This window comes from Apus apus, chromosome Z, assembly GCF_020740795.1.
Source record: "Apus apus isolate bApuApu2 chromosome Z, bApuApu2.pri.cur, whole genome shotgun sequence".
Lineage (NCBI taxonomy): Eukaryota > Metazoa > Chordata > Aves > Apodiformes > Apodidae > Apus > Apus apus.
The window spans coordinates 61,239,469-61,260,562 of record NC_067312.1 but is presented as its reverse complement, the minus strand read 5'-3'; the positions used below and the strand labels follow the sequence as shown (position 1 = coordinate 61,260,562).

The 21,094-nt window shown below is 38.1% G+C and overlaps 1 protein-coding gene across 2 annotated transcripts in view; it reads right to left on the bottom strand.

The window, feature by feature from the left end:
* Positions 1-703: 703 nt before the first annotated feature.
* The window catches only part of HSD17B4 (hydroxysteroid 17-beta dehydrogenase 4), a 70,323-nt gene continuing 49,932 nt past the window's right edge, over positions 704-21,094 (bottom strand). For both annotated transcript variants that reach the window (XM_051641931.1, XM_051641932.1), the window contains 6 exons: positions 18,652-18,758; positions 18,258-18,344; positions 16,962-17,051; positions 14,901-15,039; positions 3,279-3,406; positions 704-1,125 (listed from right to left, as the gene is read on the bottom strand). In XM_051641931.1, the coding sequence (XP_051497891.1) occupies positions 1,036-1,125; positions 3,279-3,406; positions 14,901-15,039; positions 16,962-17,051; positions 18,258-18,344; positions 18,652-18,758 (641 nt within the window). In that variant the 3' untranslated portion in view covers positions 704-1,035. The remainder of the gene's footprint in view (positions 1,126-3,278; positions 3,407-14,900; positions 15,040-16,961; positions 17,052-18,257; positions 18,345-18,651; positions 18,759-21,094) is intronic.

Below are 21,094 nucleotides of genomic sequence, written 5' to 3'. Positions count from 1 at the left end.
AATTTGTGATGTAAATCCCAGCTTTGGGACAAACAAAAAAAGTTGTTATTCTGACCAAGAATACAAGCCTTAGATGGCCTGAATTCTTCAAAAGTATTCAACATAGAAACAAGTCCGAGTAAGAAAAAAAAGAAACTGATCATAGAAAATGTTGTCACATTGGTGAAATAAAATTTTCAGGTGGTCAGCTGACAATAAGTGATTACGAGCATACTTTCTTCAGGAAAGCATATGGCTATAGCTGCTATTTCAGTTCTGGCCATAGGTACAAAAATGAGGAATTCACTCGTATCTTTCCCAGCTGCCATGATACTTGTCCTCATTGGAATCAATCTACATGAAGAAATTTGGCTACAGTGATAGTTTGGTGCAATGTAATACCTCTCAGATGAAAAAGTTTCCCCTAAAGAATTAATGCTTACCCTTTTCCATGTAGTTTTCATGGAAATGTAAACTTACATTAAAATGACTGTCTAAATAAAGTGGGCAGATCTTAGTAAGTTCAAGAGTTTTTTCCTATACAGAAAAAATACTTATAATGACACATGTCAATAAATTGAACTGACTTCCATCTTCCAGTTGTTTTAATGGGATCATGAGAAATTAAGAAAAAAAAATAGTTAAATTAAATAATAAACCAACTAGATTCATAGAAATTAGACAGTTGAAGACAATATAAATGAAGACTAACACACGCACAGAAAAAGGTATCAAAGAGGTGTAATAGTTTAATTTAATTCAGAATTAATATAGAAATATATGTATCTTTGTAAGAAGTACATATATTTTATTTAGATAAAGATGTTCAATGAGAAAAGTATATTTCTCTACCATTGCTGGGAAACAAAAAGGTACAATATGAACAGTTCCAGTAATTTCATAACTTTCTGTCTACAGCAAGTTAAACAGCTTAGCAGTTTATTAGCAGTATAATGAATCAGTACATTGCTGTTAAGTAGGCGGCAAATGGTTCTGAACTAATTGAAGCTTCTATCTTCTAAAGTTCTTCACTGCTGTAGTAGATGATCAAGCAGTTCAGAGTTTGGCATAATCTTTCAGGATCATTTCCAACTTCTGGCTTAGCATGATGTTCCCCTTCACTTTTAGCTTACCAGAAAAGAATGCCTACAAAAAGCAGAGGAGAAAAAAAAAAACAACAACTGATGTATTAAACTGTTCACCCACAATTGAAAGAGTTGCTAGAACCAAATCAGAAACCAAAGGTAAGTGTGGTTGTTCAGTGCTCAGGAGAAAGCCTTTAGTGTGCAATGCCCATTAGTTATTGGTATTAACAGAAGACTATCAAGGTTCAATTTTAATAGCATCCAGAATCACAGTTTTCTATCTAGAGTGGAAGCAAGGCCAGGTTTACCACTCAGGGGAAAATAAGTAATACAACGCAACTACAATGCTCTTCATTCCTTTTCTACATAGGCACAGAGAACTTGTCCAGATGTAAGACAAACTTCTTCACATAAGCTGATGGCACAACTTCACCAGGGCACAAAAATAAAGTTCCCAGCCTTTCCCTCCCTATGCTATAGATATCCATGAATCCTTACATAAAATGAGAAAATGGAATGAAAAGGCCATTCAATTAAAATTAAAGGCCTAATTAAGAGGTCAGTTACTCACTCAAATTCATAAGAAATCCAAACAGGCACTTGCACAACATATAAACACATATTCCAAAGAAATGCACTGGCTACATAGCATATTACAAGAAAGAGGAACTAAACACTGCTTGTACTTTTAGTACCTGAAGGGGGCCTACAGGAAAGCTAGGGAGGGGCTTTTCACCAGACAGGGTAGTGATAGGACAAGGGGTTATGGTTTGAAACTGAAAGAGGGGAGATTTAGGTTAGACATCAGGAAGAAATTCTTCACCATGAGGGTAGTAAGGAGCTGGAATAGGTTGCCCAGGGACATTGTGGAAGCCCCCTCCCTGGAGGTGTTTAAGACCAGGTTGGATGGGGCCTTTGTGCAGAGTGGGAGGTGTCCCTGCTCGTAACAGGGAGGTTGGAACCTGATGATCATTAAGGTCCCTTCCAACCTCAAGCATTCTATGATTCTACCATTTGCAGAATAATAAACCAACCAGCATTTACACTAAAACACTAAAACACATTTTTATTGTCCTTGCTTCAAAGAGCTGTATACCTCGTTTCAATCTAGTTCAGTAGGGTTTTTTTTTAACTAGTTTTACTTCACTGTGTCTTTGCAATTTGGAAGCTCTTTGAAAGTTCTGAAACAATGTGCTTTTGCATAGTTCGATTAGCTTGAAACACATTCAAATAAGGAATAGAGAGAGACAGCAGATAAAAAGTGGGAACAGATGCTTTGAGCTTTTTTAGATTAAAAACTTCACAGTAACTCAAAGGAAATACTAATCCCTAAGAATAGACAATGTTCCTGAATTGCTATCACTGTTGTTTAGCATTCTGAAGACTACTCATCAACATCTTGTTTATGCTTTAAGCCTGCTATATATGGAGGGTCACAAAGGATTTCACTTGTGTGATATATAGGATTTTGCAAATATTTGTCATCAACTTTAGTCTCAAATTTTACAATCAAAGTCTCAGACAGCTTCTGCTTGGGATCAAAGGAAAGGAATTGTCTGATATATGATGAGCTTAACTGAAGTCTTCACTTCCTCAAGGTTTAATCTGTAAATGAATATATTAAACTTGTAACAGATTTATTTAAATTACATGAGGCATTTTTGTTAGTAAAAAAAGTAGTTTTAAGCAGCTGATTAATCCAAGAAACTAAAAGTGCAGACCCAGATTATGTAACTTTCTTTCCCTTAAAAAGCTACCTCGTTCGGGTGAATTTTGACCAGTTTCAATGGATTGACATGCATGCATAGTCTGAGATTGCTCTTTGCTGCAGTAGTAGCAGTAAATTAGAATACTACTGCAAATACTAAACACGAACTTCCTGCAACACAACCAATCAAAACAACCTGAATGATCAAACTAACAAACCCTAACCTTGCAAATCATATATTACGAAGTGTCAGGAAATAAACAAAACAGTGAACTAGCTTTGTACTGTCAGTCTTTATGTCATTTGAGGTATCTTTGTCTCAAGATGACAAAGTCTAAATACCTCACTGTGTCTTTTGACTAATTCAGTAGAAGGTATACTACCTGACTCTGGTTTGCATTGTCAAAACATCCAGTATTGCGGATTTCAGAAAAGACCAGAGCTTGATTTAAGGCAAATAGTATGTCCCCATGCAAGTGAGTATGTCTGTGACATACAGGTTTTACCTTTTGTGGATTGATCTTCTGTTGTACCACATCCATGAAATCCTCGTCTGAGAGAGTGAAGGTGGTATCAGCATAACTTCTTGCAGGTCCTTGATAAACTGCTCCAGAGCCATTCTTTAAGTCAATTGCTGAGTAGAAGCAGCAAAGATAGTTTATTTCAAAATAAAGATAATTTTTTCAGTCTAAAGAACACTACTCTCTGCATCTGCTATTATGAAGCATCCAGTCTAAATATGAAATCTTGAGCTAACAGTCACATACATGACAAAAGGGGTTTAATTCTTCTTCTTTAAGGAAATAACTGGTATTAGAACAGAAAAAAAATATATATTCCTGTACTAAGGGGAAGAAGTTTACAGATAGGACTGCCATTTGAAAATTCCAGCATAGGTGGCAAACCCCATTTTTAATCAACACTTAAGATTCACAAGATACTAATTAGTGCAATTACTGCAAAAATGTTGAAGTTAGTATAAAGCCCTAACATTTTAAAACTGCATCGTATATTCACAGAAAGCAACATGCTGCTGCACTTTCCCTCTTCCACCCCACAGGCAATATAGACTGTTCTGCTACACGCCAAGAACATTTAAAGCCTTGCCAATTATCTGTCTTTCTCTTCTGGAAAGCCAAATATTCCTCAAAGTGTCTGGCGCTTCAGAGTATTCTTTTCCCACACCAAATTACCTGCCAAAATAATATATTACAAGGCTAACACTACTGTGTCATTTGTTTAGAAGAATATTAGAAGACTATTTTGACAGGATGCACTCCACCGAATTTTTTTCAGATTTTTTCAAGCTCCCAGTCTTTCCCTTTACACCTTTTTTTCATGGTCACCTACTATTTTTTAAGCACATAACAAATTCATTATTCAAGTGGATGTTCCCAAAAGGACATGACATCTCTAACCATGGCTTCATGGCTGCCTAGCCAATACTAAAACTGTCAGTAGGTTTCTCTTAGTTGACTAATTTTAAGACAGTGGCCTAACTATGAAGACTTATTTCTGCATAAATCATCTCATGTATTTAATTTCCAAATAGTTTTTCTGAATAAGATGAACTATACAGACAGGGAATAGCTTTTGCCTAAGTTAAGTCTTTATTTTTTTGAGATCTGCCCTGAGTAATATCTATCCAGTTACAACAAAACTAGAAGGGGAACTAAGTGAATAAAGATGCTCAGTGAGAAATGATATACTGGATTATCATAATCTACTTAATTTTCAGGTAAGCAATAATTTCAGGAACAGGTTTAATGGACATCACTAACTTGATGCAGTAAGAGATAAAGAAAGGGAGAAGAAAAAAAACAAAAGAGCACCAGATGAACAATCTATACTTTCTGTGTTTGTGGGTGGGAGCTGTGTAACACTCTTGCTACTCAAATCAGCTAATACATAACCCAACATTGCAAGCAAGCCATTGTTCCTGTAGGTTATTGTCGCAGGCCGGTACCGGGGGGCTACCGGGGGAAGAAAAGAACAGTTTCCCACAGTTATGCTGGCATAGACTGTATTATTAAAAAAAAAAATAATAAAAATCTATTGAATCACGCATGAAATGCGAGTTTCACAGTGGATACCAGCTCCTCAGATTAAGCTAACTAAACTTAACTGTCAATGTGCTTTTAAAATACACTCTCTACTCTACTCAAATGCTAGCAATGTTACAAACCATACCAATGTAGCTGCATAGCACTGGTCAGCTACCCCCACATACAACACACAAAAGACACATCGCTTTCTAGGATGCCTACAGCTCTTAATTATTTATTTTTAATTCCTCTGGCCCTTAAAAATCAAAAGAGCGTGAGTCACTTCTGCTTCTCTTTGCATATGTTAATGTTTTTCGCTGTCCCTACGCTCTCCTGACTCTTGGAGAGCTCTGTGAAAATAAATACTGTCTTCTTCACAAAACATGAAGGACCTGATCCTGTTACTTGAGCCACCCTTTTTTTTTTTTACGCTTTATCATAAGTGTCACAAATTAGTTATAGTATCTCTGATGCTGTTAAAAAACAAAACAAAACAAAGCCCCCCAAAACTCCACAGGAACTAGAAGGAAGAAATTAAATCTTTAAACTTGATACATAAGCCTTAGTGGGTGAATTCTGGTGAATCACACTGGACAAAGTATGATCCAAAATATACTGTATGTTGGTATTTTAAAGAGAGAAAAACTTCCCCTCCTTATAGAGAATGAAAAACTACCCCAAAAACCTTGCTCATTCGTTTTTTTTGGCAGGGAAAAAAAAAAAAAAAAGGATCAGAAACATACTTGATAATTTTCTCCTGATGTAAACCTAGCCTAGAGTATTCAGACTACTGAGGCTAAGCTACTGCACTGGCACACAGACAAATGGATATGAACTAGCAATGAAAGAAACAAGCCAAATATCAGAACAGATTATAACAATCACAGTAGAAAAATTTTCTTTCCAAAACTACCAGAGTGTGCCTCCTTGTAAAGTACAACTTTACGAGCTAAAGCTATGTAGCACAGCTGTCCACTGTAGCAGGAAACTGGACTGATGCAAGTCTCCTATTTATGTCTTCCACATGTACCTCCTGGCTGCACATCTCTATGGTTATAGCTGCTGTCTCATCATTCTAGCTGGAATGCTGCACTGCGACTACAGCAGCCAGCGTGATGGCTTAGTTCTGGCATAGTCAGCTCAGTGCCCAGGTGGCTGGTGACCTCAGCAGCTGCAGGCAACTACCTTGCACACTGCTAGTGAGCCTCCACTCCTAGCAGTAACAAATGAGTAGCCTAAGGGTGTCCCTGGTATTCTTTGTTCCCAAGAACATCTATCCCTCCATGGCTGCTACAGATACAGTTCTTCTAGCTATTCACAGGGCTGACCACCCCCATACAAAAACAAGTTTGAAACATGGGTGTGGTAGCCCTCCATACTGTGTGTGACAACACAATTAAACTTAAAGCTGACATCCTTTTTACATCAACTAGCGTCTTAAATATGTAAAATTTTGATATTACACATCTGGCAGAAAAGCAGAATCAAGCTGTTTCAATGGATGAAACAGTAGCTATCCTCCACATTTTTGTTTTTACTTGTTTTAAGCGTCACCCACTCTTCATTGCTTTAAATTATCTTGCATCATAAATTATTCAGCAGTTTCACCATAATTTGTCAGATGTTCACAATCAACTGCACAGAACGATTTCTCCCCAGTTCTCCCAACAAAGTTCTATTCTTTTGAGAACTGGAAAGAATCAGAAGTATCCTTTGCCTTAAGCAGTGCCTTCAGGAGCATGATGAAAAGCAACAGATGGGTAAGCTCTTCTGAGTACTGTTCTAGAGACACATTAACTATCAGCAAAAAAACCTCATTGGCAATGTCTTTTCTCTATGGAAAAGTAAGTTGAAATGAAGTAGCTTAACTCTAAAAAAAGATTAATATTTTATAATCATTGGAAACAAAGGAAATTGGTGTACAGTAGCAAATATATAGGACAGATCAAAGCATGCTTTAGGTAGTGAAGCCTATAGGAGAAGTCAATTAACTGTGCCTGTAGGGCTATGAGCTTATTGGTACTACTGAGACATTGCTCCTATGACTGGAGTATTGGAATGGAAGGATACGGGCTTCATATGAAGGCAGGGGAGAAAAGGACAGGGTGTTGCCTTCAACATCAATGATCTGCTGAAGTGTATAGCGCTCTGCCTGGAGATGGATGAGGACCCAACCAAGAGTTTAAGGGTCAGGATTAAAGGGAGGGCAAGGACTGGGAACATTACAGTGTTGGTCCACTACAGGCCACCAGACCAGGAAGACAGAACACATAAGGCCTTTTAAAGACAGATAGGAGCAGCCTCACATTCACAGGCCCTAGTCTTCATGGGGGATGTAAGTCTCTCCAGTACCTGCTGGAGGGACAACACAGCATGGCATAAGCAATCCAGGAGGCTGGAATGTGTTGATGTAATATCCTTCTCCAAGTGAGAGAGGAGCTAACAAGGAGAGGTGCTATGCTAGACCTTGTTCTCATCAACAAGGAGGGGCTGGTGATGAATGTGAAGCTCAAGGGCATCCTTGGTTGCACCATTAAATGGTGGAGTTCAAGATCCCAGGGCCAGCAAGGAGGGAGAAGAGTAAGCTTACTACCCTGGACTTCATGAGAACAGTTTTTGGGCTCTTCAGGGACTTGCTTGGTAGGGTACCATGGGATAAAGCCCTGGAAGGAAAGAGCAATCCAAAGAAGATGGTTAATATTCAAGGATGACCTCCTCCAAGCCCAGGAGAGATGCATCCCAACAAAGAGGAAGGCAGGCAAGGATGCCCGGAGGCCTGCATGGATGAACAAGGAGCTTCTGGACATACTTAGATTTAAAAAGAAAGTCTATGGAGTGTGGAAGTAAGGACAGACAGTCTGGGAGGAATACAAACAAGCTGTCTCAGTAGCCAGGGATCTGGTTAGGAATGCTAAAGCTCAGAGAGAACTAAATCTGGCCGGGGACATCAAGGGTGACAAGAAAAGCTTCTACAGGTGCATCAGTGATAAAAGGAAGATTAAGAAAGATGTGGGCCCTCTCCAGAAGGAAACAGGATACGTGGTCACATGGGATATAGAGAAGGCTGAGGTACTCAAATGAGTTTTTTGCCTCAGTCTTTACCAGCAATGGCTCTGGCCACACCACTGAAGTTGCAGAAGGCAAAGGCAGGAACTGCACCCATGGTAGGGGTGTATCAGGTTCGAGAACATCTAAGGAACATTAAGGTGCACAAGTCCAGCTTTTCATCTACCAAGTCCTCTTCCATAGGGCTGCTCTCAATCCCTTCCTTTCTCGGCCTGTACTGATACTAGGGATTGCCCCAACCCAGGTCTTGGTTGATAAAATGCTCAACATGAGCTGGAAAAGTGTGCTTGCAGCCCAGAAAGCCAACCATATCTTGGCTGCATCAAATGAAGCTTGGTTAGCAGGTTGAGAGAAGCAATTCTCCCCCTCCAACCCACTTTTATGAGACCCAACCTGCAGTACTGTATCCAGCTCAAAGGCCCCCAACATAAGAAAGATGTGGATCACTTGGAGTGAGCCCAGAGGAGGGACACAAAGATGATCTGACGGCTGGAGCACCTCTCCAATGAGGACAGGCTGAGAGAGTTGGGTTTGCTCAGCATGGAGAAGAGAAGGCTCCAGGGAGATCTCATAGCAGCCAATCCAGTATCTAAAGGGCTACAGGAAAGCTGCGGAGAAACTGTTTACAAGTGCATGTAGTGACAGAACAAGAGGGAACAGTTTTAAGATGAAAGACAGTAGATTTAGATTAAGAAGAAATTTAGATTTTGGATTAGGAAGAAATTCTTGACTGTGAGGGGGGTGAGACACTGAAACAGGTTGCCCAGAGAAGTTGTGGATGCCCCATCCCTGGAAGCGTTCATGGCCAGGTTGGATGGGGCTCTGAGGAATCTGATCTAGTGGAAGGTGTCCCTGTATTCTAGTCAGAGCCAGGATTAAGCCACTTTTCCTTTTACTGATTTTTTTTTTTCCTTCAGTAAGCTTTCTTTTAACTAGTAGCAAATATGTTCCAGCTTGGAATGATAACAAATGCTGGAACATTTATGCTATTGCTGGGACTCCAAGGTCACACCTTTACTCTGCCGGCTCAGACACTACGGGGAGACCTATGATGCCACGTAGGAGGCTGAATTAGACAGACAGCAAAATTGGCCAGAGATACTCCATTCCATGTATCTACATAAGCTCAGAGGAAGGTCAGAGATCACAGAAGACAACTTCCTTCCTGCTTCTTCTTCCCTTCTCTTCCAGCCATGGCCAGCGTCCAGGGAGGACTCTGTCCACCCATCAACATCAACCCCGAGGCTCAAGCTCTCCTGACCCTCATCACTCTACGCTCTCTCTGGCAGAAGTCTAGGACTTTTTGGGACTGTTCCCACCTAAGGAGATGCTGTGGGAGTTGCTGGGGGTGGGGGGAGGCAAGAGGCTTTTGCACATCCCTGAACACATTTATATATAATTCTATATATTTTCCTTTATCATTAGTGTTTAATTAAAGCTGTGTAGTTTAGTTTTCAATCCAGCCAAGTCTCTCTCTTCTTCCCTACCTGGGTGGGAGGGGGAGGGGATCGAGAGCATTGTAGAAACTGAGTGAAACAGTGACACCTCCCCATGGCAGGGAGGTTGGAAATACAAGACCTTTAAGGTCCCTTCCAACCCAAACCGTTCTATGTTTCTGTGATTCTAATTATGTTATAAAATGAGAAAACATAGCTCCAGTACCACTAAGATTTTTCTTTAAGTTTTGATACTGCCAAAATCTGTAGTGCTTTATCATCTTTAAGGGGATTTTCGGCACTCTCTTAAATTAGAACAGCTTGCTTCTATAAAGAAATACCACTAATTAAGACCAGTTTTCAGTGGCTACAGCTCAATGTTGTTTAGACAGTAAATAAGCTGTCTAAAATTTTACATCCCAAGTACAAGATCAATGGTTCTACACCTCACCATGGCTTCACACTGTCCACAGAGAACTACAGAAAAGTAATATTCATCGCTAATTAAACAGACTAGTGTTACTAGTACTAGTGCTACCATCAAAAAGTCTCTGTAACAACAAAAGCTAAATCAAATTCACAAACCCCACTTCTTTTAAAGTAATAAAAAAAATCTTTGCTTACTGCAGATAATAGAAATCAAAAGGTTATGGATGCAATTAAAACTAAACCCTAAAAATAAATACACATTTTTTAAAAAACTTTTGGCTCCTGAAAGTTTAGGAAACACCAGAATGACTGGGTACATGACAACTAATTTCACAGTGGTCCTTAATACTGCTGCTTTCTCTCATTTCCTTCCCTCCCTGCCTTCTCCCAGATCTTAAGAGACTCTAGGACATTAGCAGAAGATGCTGAAACTACAAACACTGAGTAAGACAGCAGTGAACTGCAGAGTCCAGATTGCTTCTAGTGCTATCAATTGCAGCAGTTTTCACAACAGCACAAAGTTGTGCAAAAGTGACAAGTCAAAAAATTAAAAGACAAGCCAGCACAACTACATAACAAATTTAATAAGGGAAAGAGACGTAGCAGGTAGCCCAAGAGAACCACTGATACTATGTGTAAAGGTCTTAGAGGCCCTTGGAAAGAAACATCTGAAATAAAGATAGAAAATGAAACAACTGCATCAACTTGAGTTTTAAAACAAAACTAAAAACTGCCTTAAAATTATCTACCTCCTTACCTTTCAGTTGTTTCAGTGATAACATGTCAAGAATTCTGATTGTATGTTAAAGGAGTATGCAATATTTATCCACAGGAACCAAATTCTAAATCAATTTTAATGTCCTGTTTTCTCCCTTGCTTTATTTTGTCTATGTGAATTATGGGAACTAGCTCTCAAAACAGCATTGTTATTTTAAGCAAAGAGAGAATAATAATTCAAAATTGTTATAATCTAACTTAGCATAACATTTACAGAACTGATTTAAAATTATTGTACATGGAAGATCAACTAATAATCAGTGGGACAAATTTAAATGCAGTGCAAAGAAGTGCAATTTTACTGAACTGACTCACATTAAAATCTGAATAAAGTTTGAAATTGGTCAAAATAGTGACACATAACTAGATTCAAGCTATAGCAAATGTTTTAACATCTTATTTTGGTCTCCAGATTCTGAAGTAAAAAAAAAAAAAAAAAAAAAAAAGCTAAAATTTCTAATGAAGTACAGAACCTTCATTCCATTAACAACAGAAAAAGTCAAGCATTTAAGTGAGTAAAAGGCATTGTCACTTCACATGTTCCTAATTGGCTCATTGGTTCAAGTGCATTACAAAAGTCTACGTGATGACTAAATATAAAGATCTGTAAGAAATCTTCTGTGTTATCCATGATGTCTTCACTGCAAAAAAGCTGTCTTCCTTTGAATGCAGACCCAGAAACTATTCTCTTTATTTATATTGACCACACAAAATGAATTAGGCTAGCATGCTTTGGAATACTGAACAATAACATATGCAAACACACAAGAAGTATTAAGCTGGCAATTGCCTACATAGCTTGAATGCTTGCCTCTGGAAGTTTTGGGGGTTTTTTTTGCTCTTGTTTGTTTGGGCTATTTTTAATGATCCAAATCATGTTTTAAAAAAATCCCCAAAACAAAAAATCCCCCTAAAACACGTGCAGATGTATATACCTTGCCATCAGAAATCTACCATTAAAGTCAAAGAGACAGCAACAGTAAAATGCTTTTACTCCATACAGGGACAATCTGTGAGACCTGACACTACAGCTGCCACAACTGCTAAGACTCTGCAAGTGAGTTTGGCCAGTTCTTTGAAAAAGTGATATAGAAAGGGAGTACTTTCATACCAATATTCTTGACAAGAAAATTAAGCAACATTTTGTCAGACACCCTTCTTGTCATATAGATATTTACATTCAGCCTTACCTATCTATTACACTATAGTGATGACAGTAATTCATAAATGCTGCACACTATTTTAACACAAATGCTTGAAGGAACTGACCACAGAATACAAAAATTTGCAGTAATTTTTTCAAGATTTTGGAAATGTTTCATTTAAGCTCTAAATAGTAGTCAGCAACAAGAAACATTTAAATTACTAGATTACCTCCTCCACCCTCTATCCCACAAGGGAGCTTTAAGTTCCAAATTCATATAAAACTACAGATATTGTTCATTGTAACCAAAGCAGAGGGGTGTCACATTTTCACTCAGGATCAGCAATTAAACCAGCAATAACAATGCTCCCAATCCCACCCCCGCTCCCACCTAGGTAGGGAAGAAGAGAGAGAATGAGGAGAGAGACTTTCCAGATTGGAAACTAAAGTAGACAGCTTTAATTAAATAATAATGCTAAAACAAAATATGTAAAACAATATACAAGAATGTGCAGGAATGAGCAAAACCCTATTGCCTCCCCCCACCCCCAGCAGCTCCCACAGCATCTCCTGAGCTGTGAGCAGTCCCGAAATGTCCTGGAGCTGCCAGAGAGAGAGGCAGAGCAGACAGGAGCTGAGGGCAGAGTAAAGAGGGTCAGGAATGCATGGGCCTGGGGATCAATGGGGATGGATAGATGGAGTCGTCCCCAGATGCCGGACATGGACAGGAGAATAGGGAAGAATAAGCAGGAAGGAAGTTAACTTCCATGATCTCTGACTTTATACAGAGAGCTACTTAGATATTATGGGATGAAATACTCTCTTTGGCCAGGTTTGCCATTTGTCTAGTCTGTTCCTCCCTATGGGAAGGCTGTACATAAGACTCTTCTGCTTCTTTAGTATCCAAAGTAGACCAAAGTGTCCTTGATGTCTCAGCAATAACATAAATGTTCCAGAGTTATCAGTCCACTAGCTGGAAAACTTTTGTGTTTAAAAAAGTTCACTGAAGGAAAAAAAAAATCAGTAAAAAGAAAATTTACTTCATCCTGGCTCAAAGCAGGACAAGGGGTTAGGACAAATTAAAGTTATGTGTATTTAATCCCTTTTAACAAGGGAAATAAGCACTGGAAGAAGGCATTACTTCCCTCACACTGCTTCAGTAGGAAACAAAAGAGAGGACAAGCTTTGTCTGGAAAACAGAAAGTGCTGACTCTTTGTTTACTCAAAGCAGGAGTACTCTCTCTCTCTGGATACAAAGGCAAAAATATCTACCTGTTTCCCCTCTAATTTAGGCTCAGGCCTAAACCTCTAAGTGTGCCTGTTTGGCATTCAGCAGTTTGTATCTGAAGGTCTTCCTGAGAAATAAATTTTACTCATGCTTAGAACACTCCTCATCAGATTTTTCTTCTATTGATTTGTCCCTCCATTCTCTGAACAGAAGTAATACTGAGTTTAGGTGACAGACAAAGCAATTCCAAAATTAAAGACATTGATAAATCACCTTGAAGATAGTTTTCTGGTAGTTACTGTGAACATGACCATCACTTACATTACATTTAGTTACACATGAAACAGTAGACATGAGTGATGTAGTGTATCAACTGATACTCTAGCAAACACAAATACCACTTCAAGTGTTTTGAAATTTAATCTCTGTGCTTCTAATATATCTTCTAAAATCATAAGCAAGAACACAGGAAAGACTTCATTAAGCCTTCTGTACAGTTCTAAGCACATCCATCATTTAAACTACTGAGTGTAAAAGTGGAAACTGCAGACGGTTAGACATGATTAAGAGCAATAATGAGTTTTAAGACATATCTTCCAAGTTGAATTATGCAGTATTTACCCCCTCTCATTTCAATGTGTAGGTACTCAGCCTGCATAATCTACACAGGTATATTCAATATATTAACTGTTATCCAAGTGGAAATCACCACTTATCCCACAAAAATTTCTTAAAAGGCAATATGGGTAGAAGCAAACTATCTTGATCAATACACATTATATTTCTCCAGATACTTAACAGCAGTCTTGCTATTCAGAATCTCTGCTGGTTAACATTAAAAAAGAGCAAGTGAAATCATAGGTTTCTAAACCACTCTGTAAGAGGAAGAGCAGTTTCTTAATCCCAGTAACCATTTATTGAGAATAGACATTGCCAAGACTTAACAATATAAAAAAGTCACATTCTGTGGGACAAAGCATGTTACCTACCTGCCAGTCTATCCCTTCAGCCTGTTGAAGGGCAGCCCACCTTAACTGTGTTTACCCCAAAATGTTCTGACTGGATCCAACCATTGATATCAATCAAAATGAAGCAGTCCAAGCAACATACTTGACCCCAGGATTTGCATTTCTCCCAAAAAAGTAAAGGCCTGGAAGTTACAACCTGACTATGGTCTATCACTTTGGAAAAACTTTACATTCTGCTAATAGACCATTTAGAACAACTCACCAAAAAAAATTAAGGATTCCAAAGACAATCTAATATATGCAATTACTGAAATTATACTGCATTTTGCAAAAATACATGTCCTTAGAAACTCAGCACGAGAAAATTTAGGAAGAGAAGTCTTCTGAGGAAGTTGTTTTGCCTCAAACCATTTCACACACCTGTATAATCCACTTTACCAGAAAACACTTTCCCTCTGACCCACTGCTAATACAAACTTTAGCTTCTCTTTGTAAACCCAGTCCCATACTTAAAGTGTGGGTAAGCAGCATTATCCCTTCATTAAACCTTGACCTCAGAAAATTTAAACGGAAACAAATTGGACTATTTCGGCACTGAAGTGACAAGAACAATGCAGTAGAAGTAAAGTTATTTGTTTTGCATTAGTAAGTGTGTACATCACCAGCAGACTAATTACGGTAACACAGAGCTCCTAGTAAGTTAATCTAGCCTGCTTTTCTAACTGCAGGGACGATCCATTCTGGAAAATGTAAACAGAAATTTTCTGCTGTTGTAGAGGGTGGTTTGCCTATGCCTACATCTAAATTAGCAGGTTACAGAAGTATATTCTTAGAAAGGTTAGCAACTGCCATTATGGAATTTTATCTGTCCTCCATGTCACTTGTGCATTCAATATGCAGTCAGATTTTTTAAGTTCTAGTGAAGACTCATCTACTACCTCATGCTTATTTTCAATGTATAAATTGAATTAGAATAATTAACCTAATGTAATTTTAAAAAATGTACCAGGGTGTTATATAAAAGCTACAACTTACTCCACTGCATTGCTGTTTTTCCATCTTTAGTGATGTCCCATTGGAACACAGCATTTACTTTCTTTACCAATTCATTTCCCAGCTCTTTTATGCGACGACCAATTTCTTCAAACACCAGGTCACTCTGCAGTGCTGCAGTCTTAAAAAAAGAGAGTATGAACAATTTAAAATTGAAACTCCATTTTAAAAGTACTAAGGATGTCTGTTAGTTCAAGCACTGTGTCTAGGAAGGTCTCTATTGCAGAACTATTAAATGCAATTGAGATTTCTTCCACTACAAATAATCACCTCTAGCAACTGTGAGCATTAAAAAGTACATTCAAGCAGAAAATGTTTCATGGACTCTTCCTTGAGAATTATTTCAAATATTGCTTTTGCAGCTTTTGTCATTTATCATTGAAAATTAAGATATGTTTTAAAATTAGGGCTCTAAGGGCTTCTGAATTGCCCTTTATTCCCTTTGGAGGATAACTACTGCCACTTTTTCTATGATGAATGGCATGTTAGCTTTTAGAACATGTTTTTATGAATTACCTTAATTTGACTGAAAGATGTTAAAAACATACTCCACTGCGAACACAGTTAGAAGTCCAGTGTAGACACAATATGTTTATCATTTAAGAGTGGGATTAGCTACACTCACATTTTCATTTTTCAAGCCTTACACTGTCTCTCTGTAACAAATACAGGAAATTGCTACAGTGACACTTTATCTAACTGGAATTGGAGCAAAGAAGCTCTCATAGCTCAGCTGTAACTACCTGTACATCAGAATGCAATACTCCTCATGCTGCTATCTTGTCACCTCTTTGGTTAAGCCTAATATTTTCCATTATATAACCATATCAATGAAATCTATATTTCCCAGTCTTCACTCAGTCAGGCTATTTTCCCCTGGTGGATGTCTGTTCTCTCAGCAAACTTCTGCCAACGCACATTAAATTCTGAGAGTAAGCGTAAAGAAAAAACAAAACAAAACAAAACAACAACAACAAAAAAAACAACCACACAAAAACCTCCAAACCTGTTCAGCTTATGTTAAAAAAAAAATATCTATAACTATTTCAGAAAAAAATTCTAATGCTTATGTGTTTGAACTTCAAATGCACATTTGGCAACAGTTCAGGGTGTCAGAGGACTAAACACAACCAGCAACAAGAAACAAGTTTCACAAACATATCATAAGCTTTACATGAATGTCACTATCTTCATAAACTTCAACACATTGCAATATCACCAGAAACTAATTCCTGCTGGCAGGAATCAATGGGGGGAAAAGATATAGTTTATTAAAGCAATGCACTGTGCACCAGTCTTTTAGACCACATTAAGAACCCAGGACATGCTTGGCATTGCATAAATTCTGTCTTGTGGCGAGTTCAGTACCCTGGGCGTAATGCATGCATGCAAAGGATTTTTTAATATATATAGTACCAAGCGCCTATCATGTGTTAGGCCTAACCATATGCACAAAGAGCTGTCAGAACCTTCTTTTAATAAGATTCAATGACAAAACTGTTCTTTTCTGTGAGTACAATATCACACTTGTTCTATCCTTCTAATGCCTTCCTGCCACTCTCCCCATGTCCCTCTGAAAAACAATGAGAAAGAAAGGTCACACACTTTTAGAATTAACATTGAGTTTGATCTTCAGTATCTACAAAATAAAAATAAAATGCTCATTTTACAGGAAAAACCCCAAATTGTAGGGCTTAATTTCAATCTTAAGTTATGCAAGTGCTCAAAACCTGTGGCCCTCACTGGTGCATGCCTCACTTGTTTGCAGCATACAGCACAATGCTTATCCTAGCAGTTCAACTGGCATCAAACACTTCAAACTTCATCAGCCATTCTGCCTATCTCCAAACATCTGTATTTTCCCCTCAAATAGATCCATGAACCTCTGTATCTTAAACAATGTGTGCACTCATATAAACTCATGTAAACTTATAAACTGAAAATAAGACCAGAAAGCAATCTAAGCATTTTTCATGTATTTTTCACAAAAATAAGGCCTAACTATGCTGCTTTGCAAATTAATACTTCTATTGCTTCCTTTACCTTCAGAGGCTCCCGAGCAGAAGGCTTATTCAAGGCTGGTACTATATCCACATACCCCCCTGCAATAGCAACTTCTCCAGTCTCTTTAACCTGTGGTGGATGAAAAAAATTACATTACAGAGGTAGCGTGTTCACAAAAAGTCACAACAGAAGGGCAACCAGGGAATACTCCTTCCATTTTAAAATGAGAGACAAAGAAAAGAGAAAATATACAAGTTACAGAGGGTGAAAAAAACACCCCATAAATGTGTTGTAGTCTTGAGGTACGTTAGTACACTTGGCTTTGCAAACAGCTATTCAAACAATGTAACTGTTTGCTTCTTGACAAATTATACCAAAATATATTGCTGTTTTTCTGTTCACAAAATGAGAGAAAACCTTATTTATCTGAAAATTTACCTCCATTGTTATAAGTTACTATCAATGTTACTTCATAAATAGTTTTCCTTCAGGCAGATATGCTGTTGTCAATAATTCGCCAACTGTGCTGACCTAAGAACAACTGCTATTTGCTCTTCCACAGTGGACAAACACAGAAATGCAATACAATTAAATGAGTGTTCACATTGCTTAATATTAGGAGTGTATTAAGTCCTATAAGTTATTTTTATTGGAATCCTATTGACATCATAAAATAGGTATTATTTCATTCTGTTCAGTGAATTCCTTTAAAAAAACATTCTTCAATCATAAAATCATACAATGGTTAAAGTTAGAAGCAGCCTTAAAGATCATCAGGTTCCAATCCCCCTGCTATGAGCAGGGAAACCTCACAGTAGACCAGGCTTCACAAAGCCTCATCCTTCCACAACCTCCCTGGGCAACATATTCCAGTGCCTTACTACCCTCATGGTGAACCATTTCTTCCTGATGCTTAACCTAAATCTCTCCTCTTTCAGTTTAAAACCATCGCGCCCTGTCCTATCTCTGGTGAAAAGCCCCTCCCCAGCTTTCCTGTAGCCCCTTCAGGCACTGGAAGGCAGCTATAAGGTCTCCTCTTCTACAGGCTGAACAGCCCCAACTCTCTCAGCCTGTCTTCATAGCAGAGGTGCTCCAGCCGTTTGATCATCTTCGTGGCCCTTTGCTGGACCCTCTCCAACTGCTCTATGTCTTTCTTGTGCTGAGTGCTCCAGAGCTGTACACAGTACTCCAGGTAGGGTCTCACAACAGCAGAGTAGAGGGGCAGAATCACCAATGATGTGCTTGATAAGACATGTTTTTTGGTTCCCATTGTACCCCAGTCTTTTAAACAACACATCCTTCCCCAAAGCCCCCAATAGTTGAGTGTGTTCTAACCTTGGTCTGAAAATGGATTCTATTTCCTTCCTCCCACATTTCTGTTTGTAAAGTTTGCCCTGGAAAAACTGGTTTTGCAAAGCGAACCTGAAAAAAAAGAAAAAAGAAAAAAAAAAAGAAGTGTGGGTGTGAACAGATCTATCAGACGTACACACAAAGCTTAAAAGCACAGGCTCTACTGAAATCAGAAAAAGCAAAGAGAACAATCAGTCAACTGGAAATATTGGAACCCTAAGTATTTACGTAAACATACTAGATAGAGGCTTTAAAATGCATGCAGAAACAAACGTGACACTTAAGACAGAGCAATAGCCCTTTCCCACTCTACGTAATTTCTTTGGCACTAAAAGCAGCAAAATCAAGAAAATTAATTGCAAAGAATGAGCACACAGACCTTGATCGCCTTGAATCTCTTCACATCATTATTAGCAAACTGCTTCAAAACGTTTCTAGCAGCAAACCCAAAGGAGCATAGTCCATGAAGTATAGGCTTCTCAAATCCTGTTTCAAAAAGCAACATTTTAGTGTTTGTAGTGTTAGGAGTTTGCATGCTGCTTCTACAAATATTGGTATTTTACTCATAGTGTTTTCCTCCAATAATGTTCTTAATCTTTTTTCTTTTTAACCTAATTTATCTCACTGACAAAGCCTCTGTTACCATTTATTGTCTCCTCTACTTTGAGGCAAAGTGCTTACCAAGAACTGGCACATCAACACTATGCTATGTAAGCCTGACAAGTAGAATTAGCCCTTCTCTGTAGAGGTGACAAAAGGAAAAACGAGGGGATTGGCTGTTTTAGTATCCATGCATAGGCACACTGGATACACAGTTACATGGAAGTAAGCTTATCAAGGGTAAAAGGTACTGTAATGAATAAAGTGTAGTGATACTAAGATTATTTGATGTTTCCCATTTTAAATTCATCGTTGTCAAAAGTCTTCAAATATAGTGCACACCTCAGGATTAACTTTTCTTTACTTAGAAGTGGAAAAAAACCTGAAAATATTCCAGGCATTTTGATTGCATCTAACAAAAAAGAGGGAAAAAAAAGTATAGTGTTCTGTTTGTACTGACATTCTTGCTCAGGTTTCCTCACACTTCTCTTCTTTGGAGCAGGAGCTGAACCTTGGCAGAAGATAATCTTTGTATTAGCACTGAATCTTTTTCCAGTCCTGTCAAAGTTTGACAAAATAAAGGTTTGAAAACTGGCCTGAGATTTGCTAAAGTGCAACAGTTGATTGTTATAGTACTGTTTGTACTGACTATGTTCTGATCCCTTAACAGGTTGCTATGACCTGGCAGGGCATGAGAACAGTAACTGATGACACTTGCAACAGCCCATGGTTCAGGACAAGCCTGTCCAGCTTTGGCTCTGAAACCAGTTCTTTGCCTGGAACTTTCCCACTCTTGGCTGCCAGAATCTGTTCTTCTTGAGCTCAAAACAACTCCTGATAGCATCTGCATAGCAAGAAAAGTTGTCTTTAGGGAGAAAATGTTGTGAGACAAAAACAGAAGCAAAAGCAAAACCAAACAAACCAAAAAAAGAAGACAGGCAAAAGTCTGGCCTGCAGAGAATCAGAAGTAGAAGAAACTGCCTTCAAGATAAAAGACGAAAAAGCCACTAGGACTCAGTGCTGGGAAAGATGGAATTTCTGAGGCAAGACTAGCAGAAGTAATGATAAGAAACAGAGATTTTGACTTGTTATGTCAGGAGAGGAGATGTGACAGAAGGACAGGCAAAAAGGAACAGGAGTCTATTTTCTGGCTGTAAGTATTCCTCTCTTGATCATTCTTCCATTTCTTCCCTATAAATTATTTGCATATACATACTTTTAATAGTACTGCTTGTTGGTTTGTTTGTTTTTTTTTTTTTTACACTGTGCACAGAGTGTTTCTGAAAGCACGAAGATACTGTGCGGTCAATTTTAAAACAGATTACTGGCATTATTGTAACGAGATCAGTATTCAGTATCTCTCATACAGAACATTAGTGACATTTAGCTTTTTAAAAACTTAGTTAAATTCACCATGTAAGAACCAAAAACTATTTTCAGAATAAACTCAGAAACAGACAAATATGTCCAGTCCTATTCTCCCCAGTATTTTCTTTATAAAACAAAGGAAAACCCATAAAGCAATCAAGTTAGTTTTATCTAGACTAAAATGAAAATTAAGTAAATGTTGCTTTCACTTTCTGTTATCTCAGAAAAACTCACAAGCTACAGGAATACAGGCACAAGAATACAGACAAGTGTTTTCATGTAGTGTATCTCCTTTGAAACATTACCTACAGGAAAGCTTAATAATACTGACAAGACCTGATGAAAACATGCTGAATGCTTGCTTCCAGTGCATGCTGGTGAGAACCCGTTAAAGAGAACACTTACAGTATGTAAAAACAAGAAGGTATGTGAATATGCCCAAAGGAAAAAAAAATGCTTTTGTATAACTAGAAAAAAATATTTGTGAATACCTCTACAGAGATTATGTTCTTTGTTTGAACCTACATCTAGTACAGGTATTTGAATAGGAGACTGCCACAGTTCCAAAATCTGGTGCAGCAGTTTTCTGCTCAAGGAGTTAATTTCATTTTTCACTGTGTCTAGGTGCCAGCATTCTTTGTGTGAGCACTGTGAGGAGGTGTAAGATTTCTACTCATTTCTGTTTTAAGGTTTTACCAGGATTAATATAATTAAACACTGGGGTTTCAATTATCAACACATATTTTTCTCCTCCAGCATCTTGCAGAGCAGCTGGGTGACTCCATCTAAACCAGGAAAATCTCCTTATGGATTCTAGTATTTGGTTATCATTATTTATTACACAAATTTACACA